Source organism: Electrophorus electricus, chromosome 6, assembly GCF_041902795.1.
Source record: "Electrophorus electricus isolate QZ-2024a chromosome 6, ASM4190279v1, whole genome shotgun sequence".
Classification (NCBI taxonomy): domain Eukaryota; kingdom Metazoa; phylum Chordata; class Actinopteri; order Gymnotiformes; family Gymnotidae; genus Electrophorus; species Electrophorus electricus.
This window is the reverse complement of record NC_137502.1, coordinates 30,457,387-30,479,609: the sequence shown is the minus strand read 5'-3', so window position 1 is coordinate 30,479,609 and position 22,223 is coordinate 30,457,387. Positions and strand designations below refer to the sequence as shown.

General features: G+C 41.2%; 4 protein-coding genes across 6 annotated transcripts; 2 read left to right on the top strand and 2 right to left on the bottom strand.

Moving 5' to 3' along the window:
- The first annotated feature begins 2,791 nt into the window (after positions 1-2,791).
- Positions 2,792-8,822, top strand: mturn (maturin, neural progenitor differentiation regulator homolog (Xenopus)). The gene is made up of 3 exons (XM_027030910.3): positions 2,792-3,260; positions 6,559-6,681; positions 6,843-8,822. Exons 1-3 carry the CDS (start codon positions 3,090-3,092, stop codon positions 6,948-6,950), a joined length of 402 nt encoding a protein of 133 aa, XP_026886711.1. The 5' UTR covers positions 2,792-3,089; the 3' UTR covers positions 6,951-8,822.
- Positions 8,823-9,357: 535 nt separating this feature from the next.
- Positions 9,358-16,529, top strand: znrf2a (zinc and ring finger 2a). Its single transcript, XM_027030900.3, has 5 exons — positions 9,358-10,097; positions 14,667-14,765; positions 15,526-15,631; positions 15,719-15,795; positions 15,917-16,529. The coding sequence occupies exons 1-4, from the start codon at positions 9,773-9,775 to the stop codon at positions 15,774-15,776; spliced, it is 588 nt and encodes a 195-aa protein (XP_026886701.2). The 5' UTR covers positions 9,358-9,772; the 3' UTR covers positions 15,777-15,795; positions 15,917-16,529.
- Positions 16,530-17,094: 565 nt separating this feature from the next.
- On the bottom strand, positions 17,095-19,008 carry ggcta (gamma-glutamylcyclotransferase a). 3 transcript variants are annotated; one of them, XM_081716383.1, is made up of 4 exons: positions 18,874-19,008; positions 18,106-18,194; positions 17,792-17,924; positions 17,095-17,268 (listed from the first exon to the last, which is right to left on the bottom strand). In XM_081716383.1, exons 1-4 carry the CDS (start codon positions 18,883-18,885, stop codon positions 17,143-17,145), a joined length of 360 nt encoding a protein of 119 aa, XP_081572509.1. In that variant the 5' UTR covers positions 18,886-19,008; the 3' UTR covers positions 17,095-17,142. The 3 variants fall into 3 exon arrangements, with proteins under 3 accessions (XP_081572509.1, XP_026886705.2, XP_026886703.2); XM_027030904.3 differs by having other exon boundaries at positions 18,049-18,194; positions 18,874-19,006; XM_027030902.2 differs by lacking the exon at positions 18,874-19,008 and adding an exon at positions 18,723-18,867 and having other exon boundaries at positions 18,049-18,194.
- A 466-nt stretch (positions 19,009-19,474) lies between these two features.
- snrpd1 (small nuclear ribonucleoprotein D1 polypeptide) lies at positions 19,475-22,149 on the bottom strand. Its single transcript, XM_027030905.3, has 4 exons — positions 22,010-22,149; positions 21,285-21,361; positions 20,859-21,050; positions 19,475-19,654 (listed from the first exon to the last, which is right to left on the bottom strand). Exons 1-4 carry the CDS (start codon positions 22,021-22,023, stop codon positions 19,578-19,580), a joined length of 360 nt encoding a protein of 119 aa, XP_026886706.1. The 5' UTR covers positions 22,024-22,149; the 3' UTR covers positions 19,475-19,577.
- Positions 22,150-22,223: the final 74 nt, after the last annotated feature.

Below are 22,223 nucleotides of genomic sequence, written 5' to 3'. Positions count from 1 at the left end.
AAAGGTATTAATAAAATGCTAATTATTTTCTGCTCATTGCAATGACTTTATATAAGCAAATAATAACTAGCTAGCATGCCTCAACACAACGCCCAGTCACGTCAGAAGTAAAAGTTTTGAAGTCTGTTTCACCTTTCTCAGTACAGAAGGTTTTTGGGTAAAGGTTAACTAATTGATTATATGACATAATGTGGCAATGAATACATAACAGTAGAATGAAAACGAATAAAGGCAATCAAATGTGATATTACATTAAATTGTTTATTTCCATTATTTCTCCGAGGAACATGAATTAGCGGTGAAAGGAAAACTCACTTTCACCAAAGTCTAGGAGGGCGGAGTCCAGTTAATATTGATTGGCCAAGATTATTGCGCTCTAGCTCAACCGCGCCAGAGTTAAGCGAATTTTTGTATAAATTAATAAGAAAAAAAATTATTAGCAAAGCGCTCTTGGAACAATGCTGTTGGTGTCTTTGGTAGCCTTGTGGTCACTGCGAAAGAAATAGACATGATGGGTGTAACTGGTGCCATGTTACACTTAACATGTTTTAGGGAAGGTGTTCACCTTGCCTGGATTAGAGGGCTCCTTGTATTGTTGGTGTCATATGGTCCAAATAATATGCAGGGATAACTAGATAGCTAGGTTAGCTAACTAATAATGTTGCTTAGGTTAAGGTTAGGTTAGACAGCTAGCTAAATAGATCCAAATCTACTGCCAGTTGCACGAAAACTGGTTTATAGAATTGTTTTGTTCCATTGATCATATCGAATTAAATCAAGAATAAATATAAAGACCTGATGCGATTCTTTACGAAGCAAATGAACACCAACATGAAGAAAAAGTTACAGAGCACAAAGGCCTTGCGGATCTAAGTGAGCGAGCTATGTGGGACCACCTAAATTACCTTGAAAAGAAGTAACGTTAGAATTAGGAGCCATGATGGATATCTTGGGCAACTTATTCCAGGGCTCCCAGTGATTACCAATGGAACCTTTTTTCCCCACGGCAGCGTTTGCTCTTCGTACGGCTCGCTAAAGGCAGGTCTTTCCAAAATACTCAACCAATCAAGAACATGCTACATGTTGACGGGTGAAAGTCAGAATTTGAATTTCAAGGCTACTTCATCTGTCTGTAGCGTCATTGAAATATATAAATGAAGCAATCCAACATTTCAGTCTTTTTATTTATTGCCATATCAAGACAGTTTTAATTGGCTTGCACTGGCTTGTACCCAGTGTTATTTAAGCCAAGTATTTAGTATGAAGACACGTCTCAGCACTGTCACTGACAGTCTGTCAGTGTTTGTGAATTGTGTCCGAATGGGTAAAAGAGGCCCTGAACTTTCTATTTAAATTACTATGAAATTATTTTTTTCTTTTTTCTTTTTTTTTCTTTTTCTTTTTGGCTGACAGTTTTATCCAAAGCGACTTACAGTTCAGACTTAACACAACTTGAGGGATAAGGGCCTTGGTCAGGGGCCCAACAATGGCAACCTGGCGGTGGTGGGGCTTCATCTGGCGCCAGGTACCTTAACGCTGAGCTACCACTGCCTACAACGTCCACTTGTAACCAGTGCTGAAGAACCACCTTGACCTAAATGATGCTGACCCTGTGCTCTGTTTGTTCACAGGAGTAGCTACTTCTGATGTTGGACTAACTAAATTGTGCTTTGGAAGAATTGTCATTTGTTTGTCTTATATAATGAGGGAAAATAACAATTTCTCCACAGAAGTAATTTTGCAAAGTTAAGCCCAAAGTACCAGGGAAGGAACAGGCAGTGGGAACCTTTTTTTGAGCTTCCAACAATAATCCTATGGAAAAATTGAACTAGCGTGATAGCTTGCTACGATGCCTGCCACTATTACAAATAATTATTGTATTGTTTTGGGTTTTTGTTGTTGTTGTTGTTGTTGTTGTTGTTGTTGTTGTGTGTGTGTGTGTGTGTGTGTGTGTGTGTGTGTGTGTGTGTGTGTGTGTGTGTGTGTGTGTGCGTGTGTGTTTGCAAGCGAACGTCAGTGTCTACATCTTCTTTGGAAAGGACCACAAAAGCCTAGACCTGCCAGGACAGATGGTTTGGTTAATATATCTCAAAATGGTTTCAAATAATTAGCGTTTTGTGAATAATCATGGTCTTCCTTTAGCCTTTATTCCTAAACCTTAAATTTCCAGCCAACACACTCTTAAAGCAACGAATGTCACTTTTGAGAACAGTGGTGTACGAATCTATTTAATAATAACCCATCAGAAAAGCAAAAAAAGGAAAAGCTATTGTCACCCTCTAGTGGTGTACTATAAGAACTACCGACTGTGATGAAAGACCATCAGTTGATAGAATTGGGAAAGTTGTCGAAATTTCAAATTCATTTCGTATTGGAAAACCCTTCAACGTGTAAAACCTTTATTATATGTAGGGACATTCTCAGTGCTTAAATGTTTATTTCTGACACGAAGACCAGCACGATCCTGTTTTGCCAACGCATAAGAGCTTTTGTGTTATAAAGGATAATGGTAGAAGATTAAAGGATATTATATAATAAATGTTGAAAAGTGGGGCAAAATGTTCAGATATATAGAGTGACATTAAAATATGTTGTACAGCCTGTGGAGACTACGTATATAATAAACATTAACCACGCCTTATTGCGCACATTAAAATTGTCATTACTGAGCTTTAGACATATCGTGTAATGTATTTTTATTATATGAATACTAATTACGAAATTGATGTAAGTTGGTGGACGGTGCCTTTGTGATGACGACGGGTCCGTGTTTTCGCCTGTCGTCATCGCGAGACAGGCTTGCATTCCGAGCCGAGGTGCTGAGCGTGCGACGCGAAACGACAGTCTGTTTATTTCTCTCACCGAGAGCGGGAAGCTAGGCTCAAATAAACGGAAAGGCCAATATGCGACAGTGCTAGCGCGAATCTTTCCCGAATCACCATGCGGATGAAGCTTTAGGGTTTGCGGAGAGCCGTCAGCTGTTGTTGTTTTTTTTTTTTTTTGCATCCAGCATCACCAAGGGGGCACGGAAGGCACCGGTGTAACGGCTTCGCTTTGACCACTCAGGTGCACTGTACAGCTGACGAAGGATGGAGTTCAAGCAGCTGGTGGACACCGCGGAAAAATGGTGCTCGGGTAACCCGTTCGATCTCATTTTCGCGGAGGAGGTCGACGAGAGGCGGTTAGACTTTTATGCGGAGCCCGGAATATCGTTTTACGTCCTTTGCCCCGATAATATGACAGGAGGTACCGACAATTTTGTAAGTACGATAAAATAGTGTATGTGTGGAGAAAGGGAGGGGCTGACGGGGGTTGTGTGTACGTGCGTGTGTGTGTGTGTGGGAGAGAGAGAGAGCGAGGGAGAGAGAGAGCGTCATGGGAGTGTTCGATTTGGTGGCTTTAATTACGAAATTGTCTCTTGTCTGCCGATTAGAGGGAATCGGTAAGGATGCGCGCTTTCCACGCACTTTCTAGGAGGCAAAGAAATGATGTCACACTAGGTGGATGACTGCGGTCTGGCGCACACTTTCACCCATCTTACTCGGTCAAAGAAAACTGGGAAGCTCGAGTGCGAAATCGCGATGCTGCCGTGCTGCGTTTTTTTCCGTGAGGGACCAGTGAGTGGCATGGACACACTGAAACAGGTTTATCTGCGCGCTCTCTCCACTCCCTGGACGTAGGGGCGGGGAAGACGCTTCATCGGTGGCTCCATTTTCAGACTGGTTGGCGGCGCCACACAGCGACAATACATTGTGTCAGAAGAAGGTTTGAAAGCCCGCACCGTTCAGCGGCCGTGTTCCGTCTTTGGCACTTTCACTGTGGCACGAATAGTTGATTATAACAGCGAAGCGGATTCTTCCCCCGTGCAGTGCGGATGGCGCTACCCTCTTTGTGATGTAATCCAGTGTGGGACCTGTTTGCAGTATCAGGTGTTGGCCACCTTAGAATGGCGCTTATCTACAAAATATTTACCAGTAGTCTCTCTTTAGCCTCACTGTTTCTCAAACCTGTCCTATTTTTGACCTTCAGTTGTAGATTGTACCTTATTTTCACAAGGCCTCTTCATGTCTGTTCAAATTAGAGAGCTTGGCATGGAAATACAGCTACAATTCCGCACCCTCACCCGTATTACTCTTTCTCTCTCTCTCTCTCTCTCTCTCTCTCTCTGTCATAAACACACAGACACACACACACAGACACACACACAGACAGCCTGACTCCTTTACACATGCATGCTAAATCATCCCACACCCAACCTACATTATGCAGCTCAGGAGTCCCAAGGGCAGAGATCAGTGTTCAGAAATAACTCCCCCATCTGCATCTGCAGACACTGGAAAGCCAGGGCTCCAATTACTAAAGCTGATCAATTCAGTGCTCTCATCAGAACAGACAAACTGGCACAAAGAGACCTGCACCTCCAGCCGGGCAACTCGGCGGCAACTCCCATACATCAGAGCCCTGAAGTATGAAAAGAAAATGGGCCGGACAAGACCTTTCATAGAGGTGCTGTAAACAACCACCAAGCACCGATTCTACCTACATTAAAGGCGTCTCCAAACCGAAAGGGGCAACATTTTTACATTAACACAGCGACCGTGCTTTATTAACACAGAGAATGTGCTTCATTAACATAGAGAACGTGCTTTATTAACACAGAGAATGTGCTTCATTAACATAGAGAACGTGCTTTATTAACACAGACAACATGCTTTATTCACACAGAGAACGGGCTTTATTAACAGAACATGCTTTATTAACACAGAGAACGTGCTTTATTAACACAGAACGTGCTTTATTAACAGAACATGCTTTATTAACACAGAGAAAATGTTTAATTAACACAGAGAACATACTTTATTAACACAGAGAATGTGCTTTATTAACAGAAAAGACTTTATTAGTACAGATAATGTTCTTTATTAACAGAGAAAATGCTTTATTAACACAACGTGCTTTATTAACACAGAGAATGTGCTTTAGTAACAGAAAATGCTTTAACACAGAGAGCGTGCTTTATTAACACAGAGATTGTGCTTTATTAACACAGAGGACGTGCTTTATTAACACAGAGAACATGCTTTATTAACATAGAGAAAAGACTTTATTAGTACAGATAATGTGCTTTATTAACAGAGAAAATGCTTTATTAACACAGAACGTGCTTTATTAACACAGAGAATGTGCTTTAGTAACAGAGAAAATGCTTTATTAACACAGAGATCGTACTTTATTAACACAGAGAACGTGCTTTATTAACACAGAGAATGTGCTTTATTAACACAGAGAACGTGCTTTATTAACACAGAGAACATGCTTTATTCAGGGCAATGCAATGGAATCTGGTTGGGGAGCGAACGATTCTACAGCACAGAGGCTGTAAGTGCTTTGGACTGCCATGCCAGCTCCTCGCTTTCTAGAAGTCCTTAAAGATTATTGTCGACCCTGTTGTGGGTGGCTCTGTCATGCAGTTTGCTGCCATTCCTTTCTAACTGGCTGCATCCAGAACCCTGCGGTCCTGTAAGCTGATGCTGTCCACCCTGCCCTCAGGACGCAAATCTGAGGCCTGGCACTGGTCTACCCAGGCCAGATTCCTGCTGTCGCCACTCGCAATGTGTAGGTGTGGGTCCAGCGCTGCGTGATGGTGAAACCGAGCGCAGCATAAAAACCCAGCTCCATCCCAGTGTCTAGCTGTCATGGTCTAAGTTATGCCTGGTCATGTGACTCAAGGAGGGGAACGGCAAATGTCCAGTTCCTGTGCCTTTGTTCCAGTGTGAAAGACTGGTGCCAGTGCAGTTAAAGAGTAAAGGCCAATACACATCTGACTGAAATTCAGAGTTTTAGCTCTAAATGTGGTCTGGCTTCTGTTCTGAGGCGACTTTTTCATTTTTTTTTAATAAAGCTGCCTGTGGCAGGCACCCTGAGCTGCCCTCGTGTAGCCCCACGGGGTGGCTGACGTGTGCGTGCTGGCAGGCTGGACTCCAGGTGCACAGTCAAATTAATGCTGGTGCTGATTCATCAGACCCCAGGATGTACGTAAGCCCTTCCAGGAAATAAGTAGCAGAGAGGCCCGCCCGAAACTCACAGGGCTGGCTATTGTTCTTGATTTACCTCATTCAGAACTCTCTTGTCACTCTACAGTGTGACCAATAGGAGTCACTTTGTTCTTCCCCAGGGGAGTGTCAAAACATCACATATAAAAGTAGCATATCTGTTGCTTTCTCTGGGGTTGCATGCATGATGACTCATCTGTTTAGATGTACCAGGAAAAACAGACTTTTTTTTTTTCAACCTTACCTGAGTGTGTGTTTGCTGCATCATGTGATGGGTTGTGCTCTGTGCGTGTGTGTGTGTGTGTGTATGTGTGTGTGTGTGTGTGTGTGTGTATGTGTGCGTGTACGTTTGTGTGTGTATGTGTACGTGTGTGTGTATGTGTACGTGTGTGTGTGTATGTGTGCGTGCGTGTGTGTATGTGTGCGTGCGTGTGTGTGTGTGCGTGTGTGCGTGCGTGTGTGTGTGTGTGTGTGTGTGTGTGTGTGTGTGTGTGTGTGTGTCCAGCATGTGTGGAGTGAGAGCGAAGACTGTCTGCCCTTCCTGCAGCTGGCCCAGGACTACATCTCCTCCTGTGGACACAAAACTCTACTGGAGGTCCTCGATAAAGTCTTTAGATCCTTCCGACCTGTAAGTGCTCAATACCACACGCGCACACTTGCAGCGAATTAAACTACACAGATTTGATCTACAAACAGTTTCACACAGTCATATGCGGGTCACCATCTTCCCAAACAGTACAGCACAGCACAGAATGTTTGATGTAACGAGTATGTGATGTTGTCCTCCAGCTCCTGGGTCTTCCAGACATTGACGACGACACGTATGAGCAGTACCACGCAGATGTGGAGGAGGACGCTGAGACAGACCACCAGCAGATGGGTGTCAGTCAGCAATAATGCCCGTCGAGGCAGCTCCACCGTGGGCCCAGAGTAATGTCCTTTTGGAGGGGCCCCAGGGGCCTGACAGTCTCTGTCTCTTCCCTTCTCTCTTTCCTTCTATCATACCATCCTCACATTTCTTCTCTTTTATGAAACACACTATCCCTTTTCCTCTCTCTCTCTCTCTCTCTCTCTCTCTCTCTCTCTCTCTCACACACACACACACGCGTACACAGTCGCCTGTTAAACTGCACCAATACACCCTTTAATGTTGATAGCTATCGCTCCCAAAAAGAGCACTCTTAGAAAAGACCTCACATGTCCCTGTTGTTTTCAATAGCATGGAATATAATCCATATTATTAACCCATTAAGTATTAGTACCTTTCACCAAGCTCTCCTGAATGGGAGAAGACATAAAATTAGTCCACTATAACAGAACTTCCCCAAAATTGTTTAATTTCTGACTGCGTGGGCCCATTAAACACATAAGATAAAGTATGTCATAGACAGAGTCTAGTCAAACTGGTGACTGTATTAGTGGTTAAAGATTGCTACTGTTGATTAAGTCTCTAGAGCTTCATAATGATAATTAGAGCTTGTTTTATGAATGTATAGACTTAGGAAGGCCTAAATGCTGGCAAATAGGATGTATTGTAAATGTCTGAGACTAATCAATGATTTCAAAGGTCAGAGGCTTTTTATTGAACTCGGGAGTACTGATCTAAGGTTTTGTGTCCCAATGACTGAGTGGTAATAGCTGATCCTAGCTAAGACACTGAAGGCATAATGGCCGCAGAGCAAAGATAGTGTGATTGCATTTTCAGAGTAGATAGGCTTGCTTAAGTTTTAACAGGCATGCCTTCCTTTGCTCTTAATCATTGTGTTGTGGTTACTTCAGTTTTGCTTTGCAGTAGCTATTGATTGTATTAAACTACACTTCAGGTGTGTTTTCACACATCAGTGGTGTGTGTGTGTGTGTGTGTGTGTGTGTGTGTGTGTGTGTGTGTGTGTGTGTGTGTGTGTGTGTGTGTGTGTGTGTGTGTGGGGAGGGGGGTTAAACCGTAGCTAATTCTAGTCTTCTTCCATGGCTCTCTGCTCCCAGGTTAGCCAAGCAAAAAGCCTGAATCTGTGTCCGAATGCCGGTTTGGTTTCTTCGCATTGGCTTGACAGCATGCAGTACTTTATGTGTGCCCATGTAATCCAGTGTCCTCGCGTGATCTGAAGCTGTATTTCCAAAGCAACGCAAAGTGGGGCCGCTGCTTGCGGATTACCTCTTCCCCTTAGTAGCACGTGAGACCAGTGCAGAGCACGGAGGATCCCCGGAGGGCCCCGGCTCTGTTCCCCACGGCCACCCCCGGAAAGTCCTGGCACAGCACGGTCTGGCTGTCGTAATGCGGGAAACGGCGCGTGCCATCCTTGGACTCCGGGTGCCTTGCATGGTGGGAGACAGAACCGATACGGTCAGTCTGACCTCACGGGCTTTCTGTGCCTAACGTCACCGCCGGCCACTGCTTCTACGTTGTCTTCCTCCCTTCCAGCCGAGCGATCACGCAGCCCACACATAACTGGTGTAAGATCAATCAGACCTGCTCTTCTATTGTACACTCATATTCACTTAATTATCTACCTTTATAAACCTTGTTTTGTTAGTGCTCTGTAAGTTTTAACAAAGGGTTTCTTTCAAGTCCGACTGCCTCCTGGTATAACCCCCTTAAAAACAAGTACCACAAGTTTTAATGACTTTTGGTTTGGCTCAAAAAAATGTATGTTTTTATAGGTTAACCTGATTTACCCCCGATGCTTTGTTAACTGTTTTGTTCTCCACCTTGTTCTCAAGTTCCTAAATTAAACCATGTGGAGGTGATATTCTTCCAGCTTACTCTGTTCACCATGAGTCTGCCTTTTACTTTTTAAGCAGAATGTTTAAAAAAATGTTTGTTAAGTTATTAGAATTTTTGCCAAAATGTATCTGTTCACAGTTAAGTTGATTTGAATAAACTAATAATAAGCCTGTTTTGCTTAGCATGCAGGTTAATGATATAATATTAAGATTGTAAATACTGATCTGATATTACAGGTAGGACCAGGTAAGATTATCATTATGGAAATTTGAATTTTAGATTTTCAGTTTAGTGATTTGCAAACCAAAGTGTTTTAAAGCCTAATCAAGTTTTTAAGTACCTACATAAATATAACATTTAAAATGATCAATTTAAATACAAAATTAACTATAAACTATGTTTATAACAGTTTTGTATCAAGGTCTGTCATACTTTGACAATGACAGTGTTGAACTATTGTGATTTTTATACATAATTAGACGGTTAGTCTTGGTTGTGCGGACCAGCGTCGGAGCCATTGGGGAGCATTCCGGCTATGACGTCACATGACGTATATAATGGAGGAGGGCAATCCCTACTTTTCACACGGTATAATATTCGACTCGCAGTATCCCTCGACAGTTAGCAGCGGATCTCCGTCTTATGTATTTTGTCCAGTGCCGTTACCATGTAGCCTTTGAGGTCTGGTAAACTGGCCAATTTCGCATGTAGAGGCTGCTGCTAGCCGATAGACGTATCAACAGTTAGGACATCGCTGTTACCTTCACCTACCGACGAGCAACAAGTGTGCGCCCATGAGAACCTACTTTAAGACATGTAGAGAACCTATGGATTATTTCGCTTTTGAAATTTAATATTAACATTGTCCGACCCGGCACGTTTGACGTTTTTTTGTGCTGAGCTCATTTGAGTTCGCTCGTTTTAAGACATATTGACCAGTTTGGGCGAACAGTGTTACGAAATTCAGGATAACTAAGCAATCGGTCTGACAAGAGTCATGGGACCGAAACAGAGCAGCCCGGCGGCAAATGGTCGTATGAGAGCTTACTTCGGTTCTGATGTAACCTCTCCTACTCCAGAAAGCAGATCGGGGAGAACAGCTCTGCTAAGGTTTTACGCAGGTGGCCCAGGAAATCAGCAGAGAGGACAAAGAGGACGATACGCAGCTGACACCAGGCCGAATGCACTTTTTCAGTCGGGGATTATACCGAACACTAGTGGGACTCGTAGACACAGCGATGCCACGGATGAAGTGCGAGGGCAAGGCGGACCTCGGCTTTTAATAGGGTCACTACCTGCCATATCTCCTCAGCTGCTTGGAGGTAAGCCAGTGTGTCAGAATATGCGTTTTGAACGCTATCTAAATTGGAGCTTTTTTGTCATGCACCCATTTCACTGACTTTTGGACAAACCCGTTTCTTTATACTAGACATGCCGTTATGCCAGCGATAACATTACCATACATACTAACCTTGAATCATTCAAACTGAACGTGTAGACACCTCATGACGATAGTGAGGTTACTCGTCATAGGAACCTCTAAGACCGTGATTACAAAGCTCAAATGTCTGTGATAAAAAGCCCGTTTTGTTCAAAGGTCATCATTGATTGATTAAAGCTATAGTCAGGTTTTTTTTTTTCAATCTACGTCAACAAAAGTCTAAATTCACTTTGACCCCAAAACAGTAAAGATGGCATAAAGTCTGATATGAATGATTTTTTTTTTTATGGGGAAGCTGCTTGCTGTTTGTTTTCAAAATATGTTTCAGATTCAACAAGATATGGCCATAGCTGCATTAACCCATTTAACACTGATATTAACATTAACAACACTACAACACTGACATTTAAGCTTGTCACTTGGATGTAATCATTCATTCCTTTATATATGTAAATGTTGTAGTGTTGTTAATGTATGTAATGTAAATGTGCAGTGTTTAGCAAAAGTCACTGCCATGAGTAAAAATGCAAGTGAATCAAAAATATGCATGGGTTCATCCACTAAATCAAACCCCTTTGTGGTCCCTCAATATGTCTATGTAAATTACAGAGCTTATGAGCTTTTTGTTTGGTCCAAAATATGGATATCCAATTTGCATATTAATATGCCATGCCTGGGTGAAGTTGTTTTCAAATCAAACCTATTGAGTATCTCATCTTTTAGCAGCAGTGAACCTAACTGGCTAATTGCCTCTGCTGTTCAACATACTTAATTTGTTTTGGTTACAGACAGCATGAGATCCCACGCATTGTTATGTCCACAAGCTATTACTAATTTACTGCCATGAAAAGTACCCTGTGATTACATTTTTGGCCACTTTGTTTTTTTTGAAGAGTCTACTCGAAAGTACCAGCTAGCCACATACATGAGTCTGTCTGCATTGTTGGAAATACCCCAAGTTTTCTTTTCAGTCTTCCATACACTTCACTAAGAGGAACTGTGTAACATGCCCAGTACACGTGTCCTCCTGGTAAAAAAAGGAATCTTTAACGTATGCTATTTGTCAGATTTCCATCAAGCCTTTTGATTATAGATTTTATGAACGGTGTCCTAGAAGTGTTTATGGTGGCAACACAAGCGCTTTCTACACAAACTGATGCCCACGTGGCAGTTCGTCCAGCCGAACCAGAAAACGCCATGCCACTCTGTGTATACTGTACATTAGCTGTGAGCTATCTGCAGCAGGGGAACTCAACTATGACCTTTGCCCCAAGGGGGGGGGGTGTACTCCTTCTTCCATTAAGCCAAGGGCTGTTTAGAAGGGCTCTTTGGATTTCAGCCCTTTTTACAAAAAAAGTCATGCAAGTAATGTCTGCAGGTAATGTGGCTAACACCTTAATGGACAGGTGCAGCAATAATAATAATAATTAATAAATGACTTTAAGTCCAATGATATGGACTTATGAATATTGTCCATCTGAAGATATTATACTTCTGATTATGGGACAGTTAATGAATTACCCTTGGACGTATTAATCTAAACTGAAAAGTATATGCTTGACTTTTGTGTTTTAGCACCCTAATGTTATAATAATACAATAATAAGAGCATCTCTTCAGCACAGGAGACCGGGGGGGCATTGCTAGCTTCTCCAATGGCAGAAAGTGTTTGTTTGGTTGGCCAGTTCATGGAGTGACGCTCGTTTCCGATAAACAATAGCTGCAATTATCTGCAATTGTTTATCGGAAGCTGCGTCTGACCTGTTTTTCCCCTGAATTGTGACTGGTGCAAGGAAGTGTCTGGGTATATGACACTGCACGCATGTGTGTGCGTTAATGGTGACAGATAAGCAGTGTTGTGTTTTTTGGCTTTAATGAGTTCCTGGTTAAAGGTTGCGCCACAGGCCATCCAGGGTAACCAGGGATTCTCTGTTAGGACAGCCCTATTCTGTCATGACTATTCATGCACACTTCCATGTTTTAGGAATTTTTCAGTGAAAATTTACAGTTCCACATTTTAATGTTATTAGTGTTGCACATTTAAAAATAAAAGCAAGAATTAATCATGACACAGCTTCAGCGCCACTTTCTTGGCCATAGATCTCGCCTGTTCCTAGATGACATTAAATTCTTAGATTCTCTGCCTAAAGTTTCTTCATTTGTTTGTTTTTAATTCTGGTCTGCGTGTTTTCATTTTAAAAGACTATGAATACAAGAATATGAGCACAGTGTTCTTGCTATAAGCAGCAGAGTGAGAAACTCCATGAGAGGTCCATGCTTGGGAGATTCTCATGCATGTGACGGAGGTCAAACATGGCAGTGTAAGCTACAGTTCATTAAGGCATGTATCTGGGGAATGAGCTGCTCAAAGTAAGTGGAATAGATCCTGGACACATTTAGTGTTGGGAGGTGGGCCACTGAGCGGCTGTCCTGTCTCAGTGTTTTGGTCTGAGACAGTTTGTCCTCCAGTGCATAGTAAAAGTGTCAGCTTTTACAGATTGCTTTCTTGAACCTCTTGCTTTGCTGGCATTGTTACTAGACAGGCAGAGTGAGAAACACACACAGACCTACACAATGTTTATTATTTACACATATTAAATACCACATGGGTCAGCACACTTTTTTTTTTTCATGGACACCCCTGCTTGAGTGGACATGGGTTTGAGAAGATTGTTTTATCTCTTTCTCAGTCACTCCTTAGCAAATATATTTTGTAGATTTTTGCTTATGTGATCTTATTTGGTGGTTGACTGTATGTGATGAGTATGTGATGTAAAAGGCAGTCGTGCAGCTTTAGACAGAAGACCATGTGTTGGATTCCTGTTGGTCCACTGCTTTGGCTAACTATGGCTAACTTTGGCTAACCCTCCAGCCAGTGTAAAGTAATGAAGTAATGACAGGAAGCTATACGGAAACGCACAACCCTGAGGGAAAGAATTGTGTGAAGAAGATTGTAAGTGTTGAAATTATTGCTGATCACAAGAACTTATACACAGGTGTGTTTATCTGAAGTGGTAATGACAGACTGATTAGATATTAAATGCATATGAGTAAAGACCCTGAAGTGACACACACACACAAACACAGACGGCAAGAACCTGCCGTGTGGGCTAGGCTTCTGCGATAATTAAACAATTATCGTCAACAGGTTTGCAGTGATAAATGATATTATCCTGTTGCATCATTGTTGTCTGGTGTTAATGGGCCCGTTGTCTGTTTCCGTGACATAATCCTTCTTTTTAAATAGCCAGTACGCAAGTGACCTACTGCATTTCAACAAAAGACTGACAGAGAAATTAAAAATAGCAAATCTTAAATATAGGAAAAAGTCTTTGTTAATGAGAAACAAAAATGATTCATACAAATGTACTTCCCCAGTAGTTCACTAATTATGGCAATATTTGATAATATTGTTTAAATGATGCATGCATTTGGCAGTGTAATTGGCCTTGAGCAGATATTGTGCGGTGTCTCACAGCACACTGGCCTTTTCTGTATTCTTAGCCCTACCTGCTTTAACTCTGGTAATCTTTGGTCAGTACAAATTGACAGTAATAAACAGGTACTGATGGCTATAAAATCAATGACCTATATTTATCAGAACATTGTTTTTTTGCGTCCTAATGAATACAAATATATGAATATAACCTTACACAAACACCCAGTTAATATAGGTCATTAACTACCCTGGTTATAGTGCTCACTGTATTTCCTAATTAGCTAATGAAAGGTGAACATATAGGTGAACATATAACCCCATAAAAGAATCTTGCTTGATTATCTGCCTTAGATGCCTAACTTACCTGGTTAAATTAGATATTTAATGGTTTACACATAATTTATCTTGCGATTCCGGCATCCAAAAGACACAATGTTCTTTGAGTGCTTTCTTTAAAAATGATGCAAGATGGGCCTTTAAATATGATCTTTCTCCCAGTTGCCCTGCCATTCTGATATCCCTGCAACACAGAGTTTGGCGACCTTGTGAAAAATTGCACCACGTGCCTATTTAAAATGCTCTGAGTGCTTTACCATGTCAGGGAGGCTCCAGCCAGCGAGCGAGAAGGTTGCTGTCTTTAGCTTTGAGGACTAGTGTGCACTGTGGACTGTGGCATTAAGGCCAGCGAACCCTGTCCAACACCTGAGTCTGGCTCACCTTCATCCCCCGAAGTACATCGTCCACAAGAGAAATTCAACCAACCATCCCACCAAACACATGCAGTCTGACTCTTTGGCTGTGGATTAATCCCCTTCTTCTGGTCTTTAAATTAGTAAATCAGATCTCATTTTTAAAATCAAACTTCAAGTAACCTTTAGTGAACTGGAAAAGAAATATTGATTACTATTATTTTTTAAAAACAAGACTGTATCTCACGGACATCTTGGTTTAATTTCAAGCTCCAATCACCTTTTCCCTCTATATGCTTGTGTGTTTTCTTTTTTCTCCCAAGCTGCATTCCACTGTCCTGTGTGTTCAACGTTTCTTGACTCAGATGAAGTGGAACTCCATCTGGACATGTGCCTCAACAAATCGAGACTCACTTACAACGGTGAGAAGCCCACTCGACTCCTGTTGGCACTCGGGTAGAGCGCTGCCTGGTACACCTAGCCAGTCCCCTGTAAAACATTCCCCCCATTTAGCTCATTCTGTCACTAATCATTAACAGAAACCCTGACTCAGGACCTCTTGTTTTAACCACCTGTAGGTGTTTTTGACTCAGGTAGTTTCTAAGATTTGAGTCACTGGAAAAAAAACAGAAGTCTTTTTACCTAGCTAATCCAGATTAGAAATGTATTTTACTTGACACAACTGGATCTGATGAGCTGACAGTTTACTCACATGGAAAAATAATTGCCATGTTTTTTTCTTTTTAGTCTTGCTTCTTTTAATAGTGTACACAGCTCTAAATGGTATGTGTGATGAATCATGGCAACTGTTTACATCATTTAAGCCCATAAAATACATTTAGTATACATACTAAAGTATAAAGTATGCTAAGTACACATTCAGTATATTTAGTATACTTTAGCAGCCTGGCAAGGGGAAAGGATGTGGGTGGGGCCAGTAGCAGTGTGGCTGGTGTCCCACACGCTGTGGAGGTCAGTGGTTGATGACACTGCAGAACTAGCATTCCCAGCTGCCTGTCAGGCTATTGAACTCCACCTATCACCTGTTTATGTACTGCCATGTCACAAGGAAAACATAAATGGTGTTTCAGAAAGTGCTGTCTTGCGCATAACCCTGGCGTGAGTTATTCTCCCAGTCACAAGTGAACCACTCTCATCTGCACGTCTCTTCCTCGTCTTCAGAGGATGTTTTAGAGAAGGACTCAGAGGAGTGCACTATATGCCTGAATCAAATGGTGGAGGGGGACACCATTGCCAGACTGCCCTGCCTCTGCATCTATCACAAAAGGTAAACGAAGGACAAATACTGTCACAATACATGCTTCCTCCAAGTCCGTGCGGCTCTGGTTACTAATCCTGGTTTACCTTCTCACAGGTGCATTGATAAGTGGTTTGAGGTAACCAGGTCTTGTCCAGAACACCCCAGCGATTAAACATGTTCATATTCCACAGGTACTCTAAATAACCCTTTGTCCTCTGGCTTTTGAGGTGATTTTTCTTTATTTCATATAAAGGTGAGCTGTTGTATGCTTACATTACCTGGACTATGGCTTCACTTGTCTGTTTCTTTCAGGTTCCTCCTTTTCATCACTGAGGAACGGTTTCAAAGGTGACACACCCAAATTGGTTGGTGTAGGCTGTGATCCAGGACTCCATAGTTTTATTGGGGTCATCAGTTAATTTTTTTAAAGCCTGTGGTTGCTTCACAGCTGTGCCAAAAGACAATTAAACACAAAGCCTCAAGGATCCTGCCCATGTGTGTGATTTTACCACCCGGACGCCCACCACTGTGTCAAACCCCCTGGACATCAGGTTGTTGTTTAGAAAGCAGTAACTGCCCTGGACATGCTGTTCTCTTCTGGGGCTTTGAGCCAATCCTGCTTGGAAACAGGACAGCATTTCAAGCAAGTGAACACAACATTAGGACCATGATCAGTGGTGAATAAACAACACAACTGAATTTTTCTGTGATTACAAAACCAGACTAGCCACTAAAGTTGATCACACCTCTCTATTAAAAAAGTTTGTCTTTTTCATTTGTAGTTTCTTTTTCTTCATTACTAATGAAGAGATCACATAGCAGTGTGCTTAAAGAATCAAGTGCCATTTAGGTGAAGTTTGCTGCTACATTTTTCATTAGCAATAGTTGCAATTGAAACTTTTTAATAAAGCATTTTTTTCTATGAGTTGTGTTTAGAGTTGTGTAGGACTGAACAGAATAATTCAAGATGACTGCACTCCACCATATTTTGTTGACATGTGAGGTAGTAACACATTTCCAATGTAATTACAAATTGACATTATACTAAAACAAATTCTTAATTTTTAAGATTAAGTCTAGCATAACTTTACATAAGGTATATATTATAGTATATAGCATATCATGGAGAATTACTCAGTTTCACTCAACAATGCAACTAATCATTTGGCTAAAGAAATGTTTAAAATGTGTTACCATTTGATTCTAATGAACTACCACACAGACACATTGCACAGATGTATGACAAAATTATCCTGAACTCAACCTTGAACACTTTCATAAAAAATAAAATTATCTGAATCTGTAATTAGATACTGTTTGGTCAATTATGGAATACCTCCATGTGACTAAAAATCCTTACATTAAAAATATATTGACTAACATCATTTGATTATTTAAGCAGTAGAAATCTATCTTTAGTTTCCTGTTTCCAATGAGAGCCTGTCAGCCTCCTTCCAACACTACTGTGGGCCAATCCAGTGACTCCTGGGGCTTTTTGGGAAGGTTTTATTTTGATAATGTGCAATTTTTTCACACAATCATTTCCTAAGATTTTTAATATCATCTAATATGGAGGAGCCAGTGTAGCCGTTAGTCTCCACTGCCTGTAGCTTCTTTAAGTATTCTTGAGGTAATCCAGTCTCTCTGGCTCCTAGACATACAACCTGTAATTGAAAGAAGAGAGAAAGCCTTCAAACCAATACTTTTTTAATGGTCAAGTCTTGCCATGATTAGTATGTGAACAGTGGACCAAGCCCACCCGGGACCACTGATGGTGTTCAAGATATCTAGCCATAAAATTATATGTTTCAAACCATTCTTTGTGTTAATCATAACATTCTTTTTATTATGGTGCTGTTGGGGCCACTTCTGTACCACCACAGAGCGGATTGGCTAAATATTTGCTAGTTCTTCATAAAGTAAAGGAGAATGTTTGAATGGTTAGAAGGCAACATTAAACCTGCCTTACAGTTTACACTTTAACACAAATGCTTTCATATAGTTAATCATTAATGGACAAAATAAATATGCATTTTTGCTGAACAGTTGCACTTTTTTTTAAGGACAAACCAAAACGCATGTGTAATTCTTCTTCGACTACTTTCATAAGATTACATGATTACTAGTATTTAATAATCAATCTACAAAGGAATACTCAGAATAGAATTCTGACTCAAAGTGAAATACCTTTTTGTACTGTGGGGAAGGAGGACAAGGTCTAAATTTGTTCATCTGATAAGTTCTACAAAGAAGTGGTCCAGCTTCTGTCTCCACTCTCAGTTCTAATGAGCTGTAGGCACCCTCGTCCACCTGTTCCTGTCTTCAGAGGCAAAAATGTCAAGATGAACCTGTCAGCTCGCTCACAAATGAGTATTTGTACGGTCGTCCGTGAACATCTTAATTCTCCCACCCACTAGACTGGAACAGACTATCGTACAACGCACCTATCTAAACTTGTAAGGTCCTCGACTGCCATCTCCCACACCACTCCCCAGACGTACTCATCTGGACTTTTCTCAATCGTGGCCACTCCACCATGCCACTTGCTGACCACATCATCTCCCCAAAGACCAAAGTTAAGGACATAACCCTGCGGGAACACAGGGTTACAGGTTTAGTTAAAAAGAAACCTTCCCGGTGAAATACGGTTAAGTGAAACATCGGTTGGGTGGTGGCAGACTAGCAAACATTATAAGATTAACGTTGTCGTAACACTGAAAAGGGTGTCACTCAACGGACCTGTACAGAAGCGACAAATAATAACGTTACATATAACCGAACGGTATGTTAGCAGCTGTAGCCATGAAACCAATGACTGGTAGCAACCTTACAGAGGCAGAAAAGCTCACGACCTGTTAAACTTAGTTTTTGTCTACTCATTTCCTGCAGAGCTTTTTAATCTACAAGGCCTGTATAATTATACTCCGTAGTAATATCATCAGATAGCTAATTTATGCAAGTTTTCAATTACAACGTATCAAACATCTACAGTCATCACCAAAGCCTGAGCCTAACAGACCTTTAGCGAGCTCTAGGTAGTATAGATTTCTCTTAAACGGTTTAACAGCTGTCCCTAGCCCATTAAATATAATTTTAGCATACACTGAAATTCAGATACCTTGAGTCTACCTACGCAACGAAAAACTGCTGATGGATTTTCCAACTGTAGTCTCTCTTTCAATAAATTACTTCCATAAGCAAAATACATAAAGCGTTTAGCGTTTGACATCGTTAATTCGGCGGGTTTGCTATGGCTACGAGATTAGTACCGTCACAATCATCTAGTTACACGTCGCGAGGAAAATCCAGGTCCCAGTGGCATCGGCCGTCACAATAAAAGTCTGTAAACGACCGACAGCCACAGCTGCATCAAGCAAAACGTCCAATATCAACAACAGCACCAGATCAGATCTATTAAAAGTATCTTGATAACGATAAGGTCATAAACATGTTATAATACAAGATTTAGCAGATGGTTTAGGATTATAATTAACATGCTCTGAGCATGCATACAGAAGCATGGTAAATCGCTTTTAAGTAAACGCATCGATGTGGTCTTTTTAGAGTTGTTCCTTTGAATAACAAATTTTTCTTTTTCACATTTGTTCAACAAAAAAAATATCTGAAAAATTTATTTTTTTTAGCCTGCCTGTTGGGGTGAAGTGCAGCTGCAAAAGAAATTGGCCACTGGTGCTTTTTTCATCATCTTATTTACATTTATATAGCACCTCTCTCATACTCAAGGACACCTTACAGATGTCATTTTATAGGGAGGAGCTATTTATTAACAAAAAACTGAAATTCATGGCATACTTCACAAATCTCAGACAATTAAAACTTTGCCATAATGAGTCAAATATGGGACAAGAATTTTTCAAAAGGCAAATAGAGTTTAATATACAAAACAAAGGAGAGAAACAATATTTTCAGAGAAAACTCCTGTACACGGGAAAAAAAAAGATGCTGAACAGGTTCATCTCCTAGGTCCACCTCTTCCACGGCCCCTCCCTCGACCACGCCCCCGTCCTCTTCCCCGGCCACGACCAGCCACTGCAATAAAACACAAAGTGCTTCAATTAACCAGTCTGCCTCAACATTACTCTAATAATGCACCAACAACTTATACTTTCAAAACCAGATTACTTCATACTGGGGAGGGGACAAAATACTACATTAGTTAGCATATATGTAATTTGCTAGAACAGGTCTGATCTAGATCTCCTTTTTTTGACCATAAGTATTACAGTCTGGGTAGCTTACTTTAGTATACATGTTTGGAAAACTATTCAGTATGCAAATGTTTTCCACATTTAATGATTCACTCATTTATAGATCAGTATATCCACTGGATCTCTATTTGCCTTGCTTAGATGAAATCTACATTTTAAAGAACATATATTTATTGTCAAGACATCATAATACCCTACAACTCTGCAATACTTCAGTAGGCTCCCTCACAGAGGAGAAACAAGTGAAATTATACCAACTGTGATACAGTCTGAACTAACCTTGGAGTGTGGGGTCTGTGGTACAGCTGATCACAGTTGGCAGTAAGAACTGAATGACTTACCAACTGACATACTCCTTACTCTAATACCAATACATAACCATTCAACAGTTGAACAGAACAGAAAACCAACAATTACACCCCAACTCAGGGGTTTCAAACACCCAATTACGGTACTAATCCAGCACCAAATTAACCTAGAATGTTCGACTTGTGGACCAAGTGAACTTAATAATGCGTTTTTTTAAAGGGCTACAGGATACTGAGAACACAATCATTAGCAAGCCAAAATAATTTACTTTTTTGGAATGAATTGAAGCCTGTTCTTCCATTTTGTATGTGATGTGATCTCAATTTGTCTGCTCAGATTGCATGTTTCAGATAAGAGATGATAAATAACTAATTTAAAAGAAGTCATGTCATTTCCTTAGCTACTTTTTTTTGTCAGACCCACTTTCACATGGGACTATGTGTAATGCGTCTGTATTTCAATATTTATCCCTCCAATTTAGATTTTTTTTTAAAAAGTGCAAACACAGAGGCATACTGTTAAGCAATATTTTCATCTGAAAACACTTTGCAAAGATGGAGCAAACTCAAGCAGGTCGTGCTAGGGCCATTTCCCCAAACAGTTTGACTTGGTGATCAAGTATTCTGATCACGGTGAAATTTCTGCTTCCGTTTTTGTTCAGCATCCCAGAGCCAACAGTGCAGACGCTCCTCTCCCCTCCGCAATGCTGCACCTACCTGCCTCCCTCTTCTTCGACTTGATTTTGGGCTCTATGTCCACCAGCAGGGTGTCGAGTGGAAGACTGTCTGGCAGGATGAAGTAGCGGATATTGTTGCCACGGATGCTCAGGGACTCTAGCTGGGTGGGCTCTCTGTTCTTCAGGGTCATCTTCACCGCTTTCAGGTGGGTATTCATGCTGACGTCCACACCTGTTTTAACGGAGAAAAAAAGACCATATGAACAGTCAATGAATTATACAAACAAGCGTCGCAGAGCTTGTTTTTTAAGCCTTATGCACAAAGAATTTAAAGTAAAACCACGCGAGTTGTTTCGTTCAGAGGTTTAAGTGTAAACAGTTACAGACTCACAGCATCGAAACTGCATCGATTGTCTTTGATTAGTTAATTTACTAGTTATCGCACCGAGGAGAAGCGAAGCCTTACCTGTGATGGTGCCATGGACCTGGGTGCCATTTTTCAGCTCAATAGTGACCGTTTCATGGCTCAATTTCATCAAAAATCTAAACGATTTGACACAGTAAACAGAGGTACAAGTAATTCCTGTGCACCCATAACACCACATGTGCCAAAAGACCCGAGTGGGGTCTTCTAGCTATCTTAAACTAGCCACCAAACAACGATGCCTAAGATTGACTCAAGTCACATATCATAACCAACGACCTACACCTCGTACTAGAAGCATATCACACTGAGAGCACTTATTAACAATAATTGTACATGACTACGACTAGCCAGGCGTCTTTGCTAACTGGCTGGCTACTTGTACAGCAAAGCATTGTTTGCATTTCTGTAAACCGGGCCATGGTCGCTAGACCGCTAGCTAGCCATTTGCTACGCTAACCTATATCTTTCGACGATACAACACCCAAGACAAACAGATGGGCACGTTCAGTGTATACGCATATAAAAATTAATTTATTAATGTTCATGCTATATGTTCAGTAAAACTTGCTTTCATTCTTCCTTCATCCATCCACCCATCCATTCAGGGCTTCCCGCTTCCCGCCTCCCATACATGCACAGTAACCAGCAAGCTAGTTAGCTTCTTAGCAGCTATTTATAATCTAACTCCATCTTTCAAATTTGCGTTTCTGTACTTGTATTTAATTACTGAATACTTTCAACCCAGAAGTCTATAATAATCTTACCTAACGAGTTTCATCGTGGTAGTGGATTTCACTGGAAAACCCTCCACCTATGTAATAAAAAATTGTAGCGTAAACGACCAAAGTAACAAAACGCTGGTAAAACGCAGATAACTGTTTCCGGTAGAATACGGAAGAACTACCTTCAAGTTCACGTGGCTAATTTGATGCCTGTTCGCCCAGAATTACACTCTTCTGTTTCATTTTAAAAAGTATT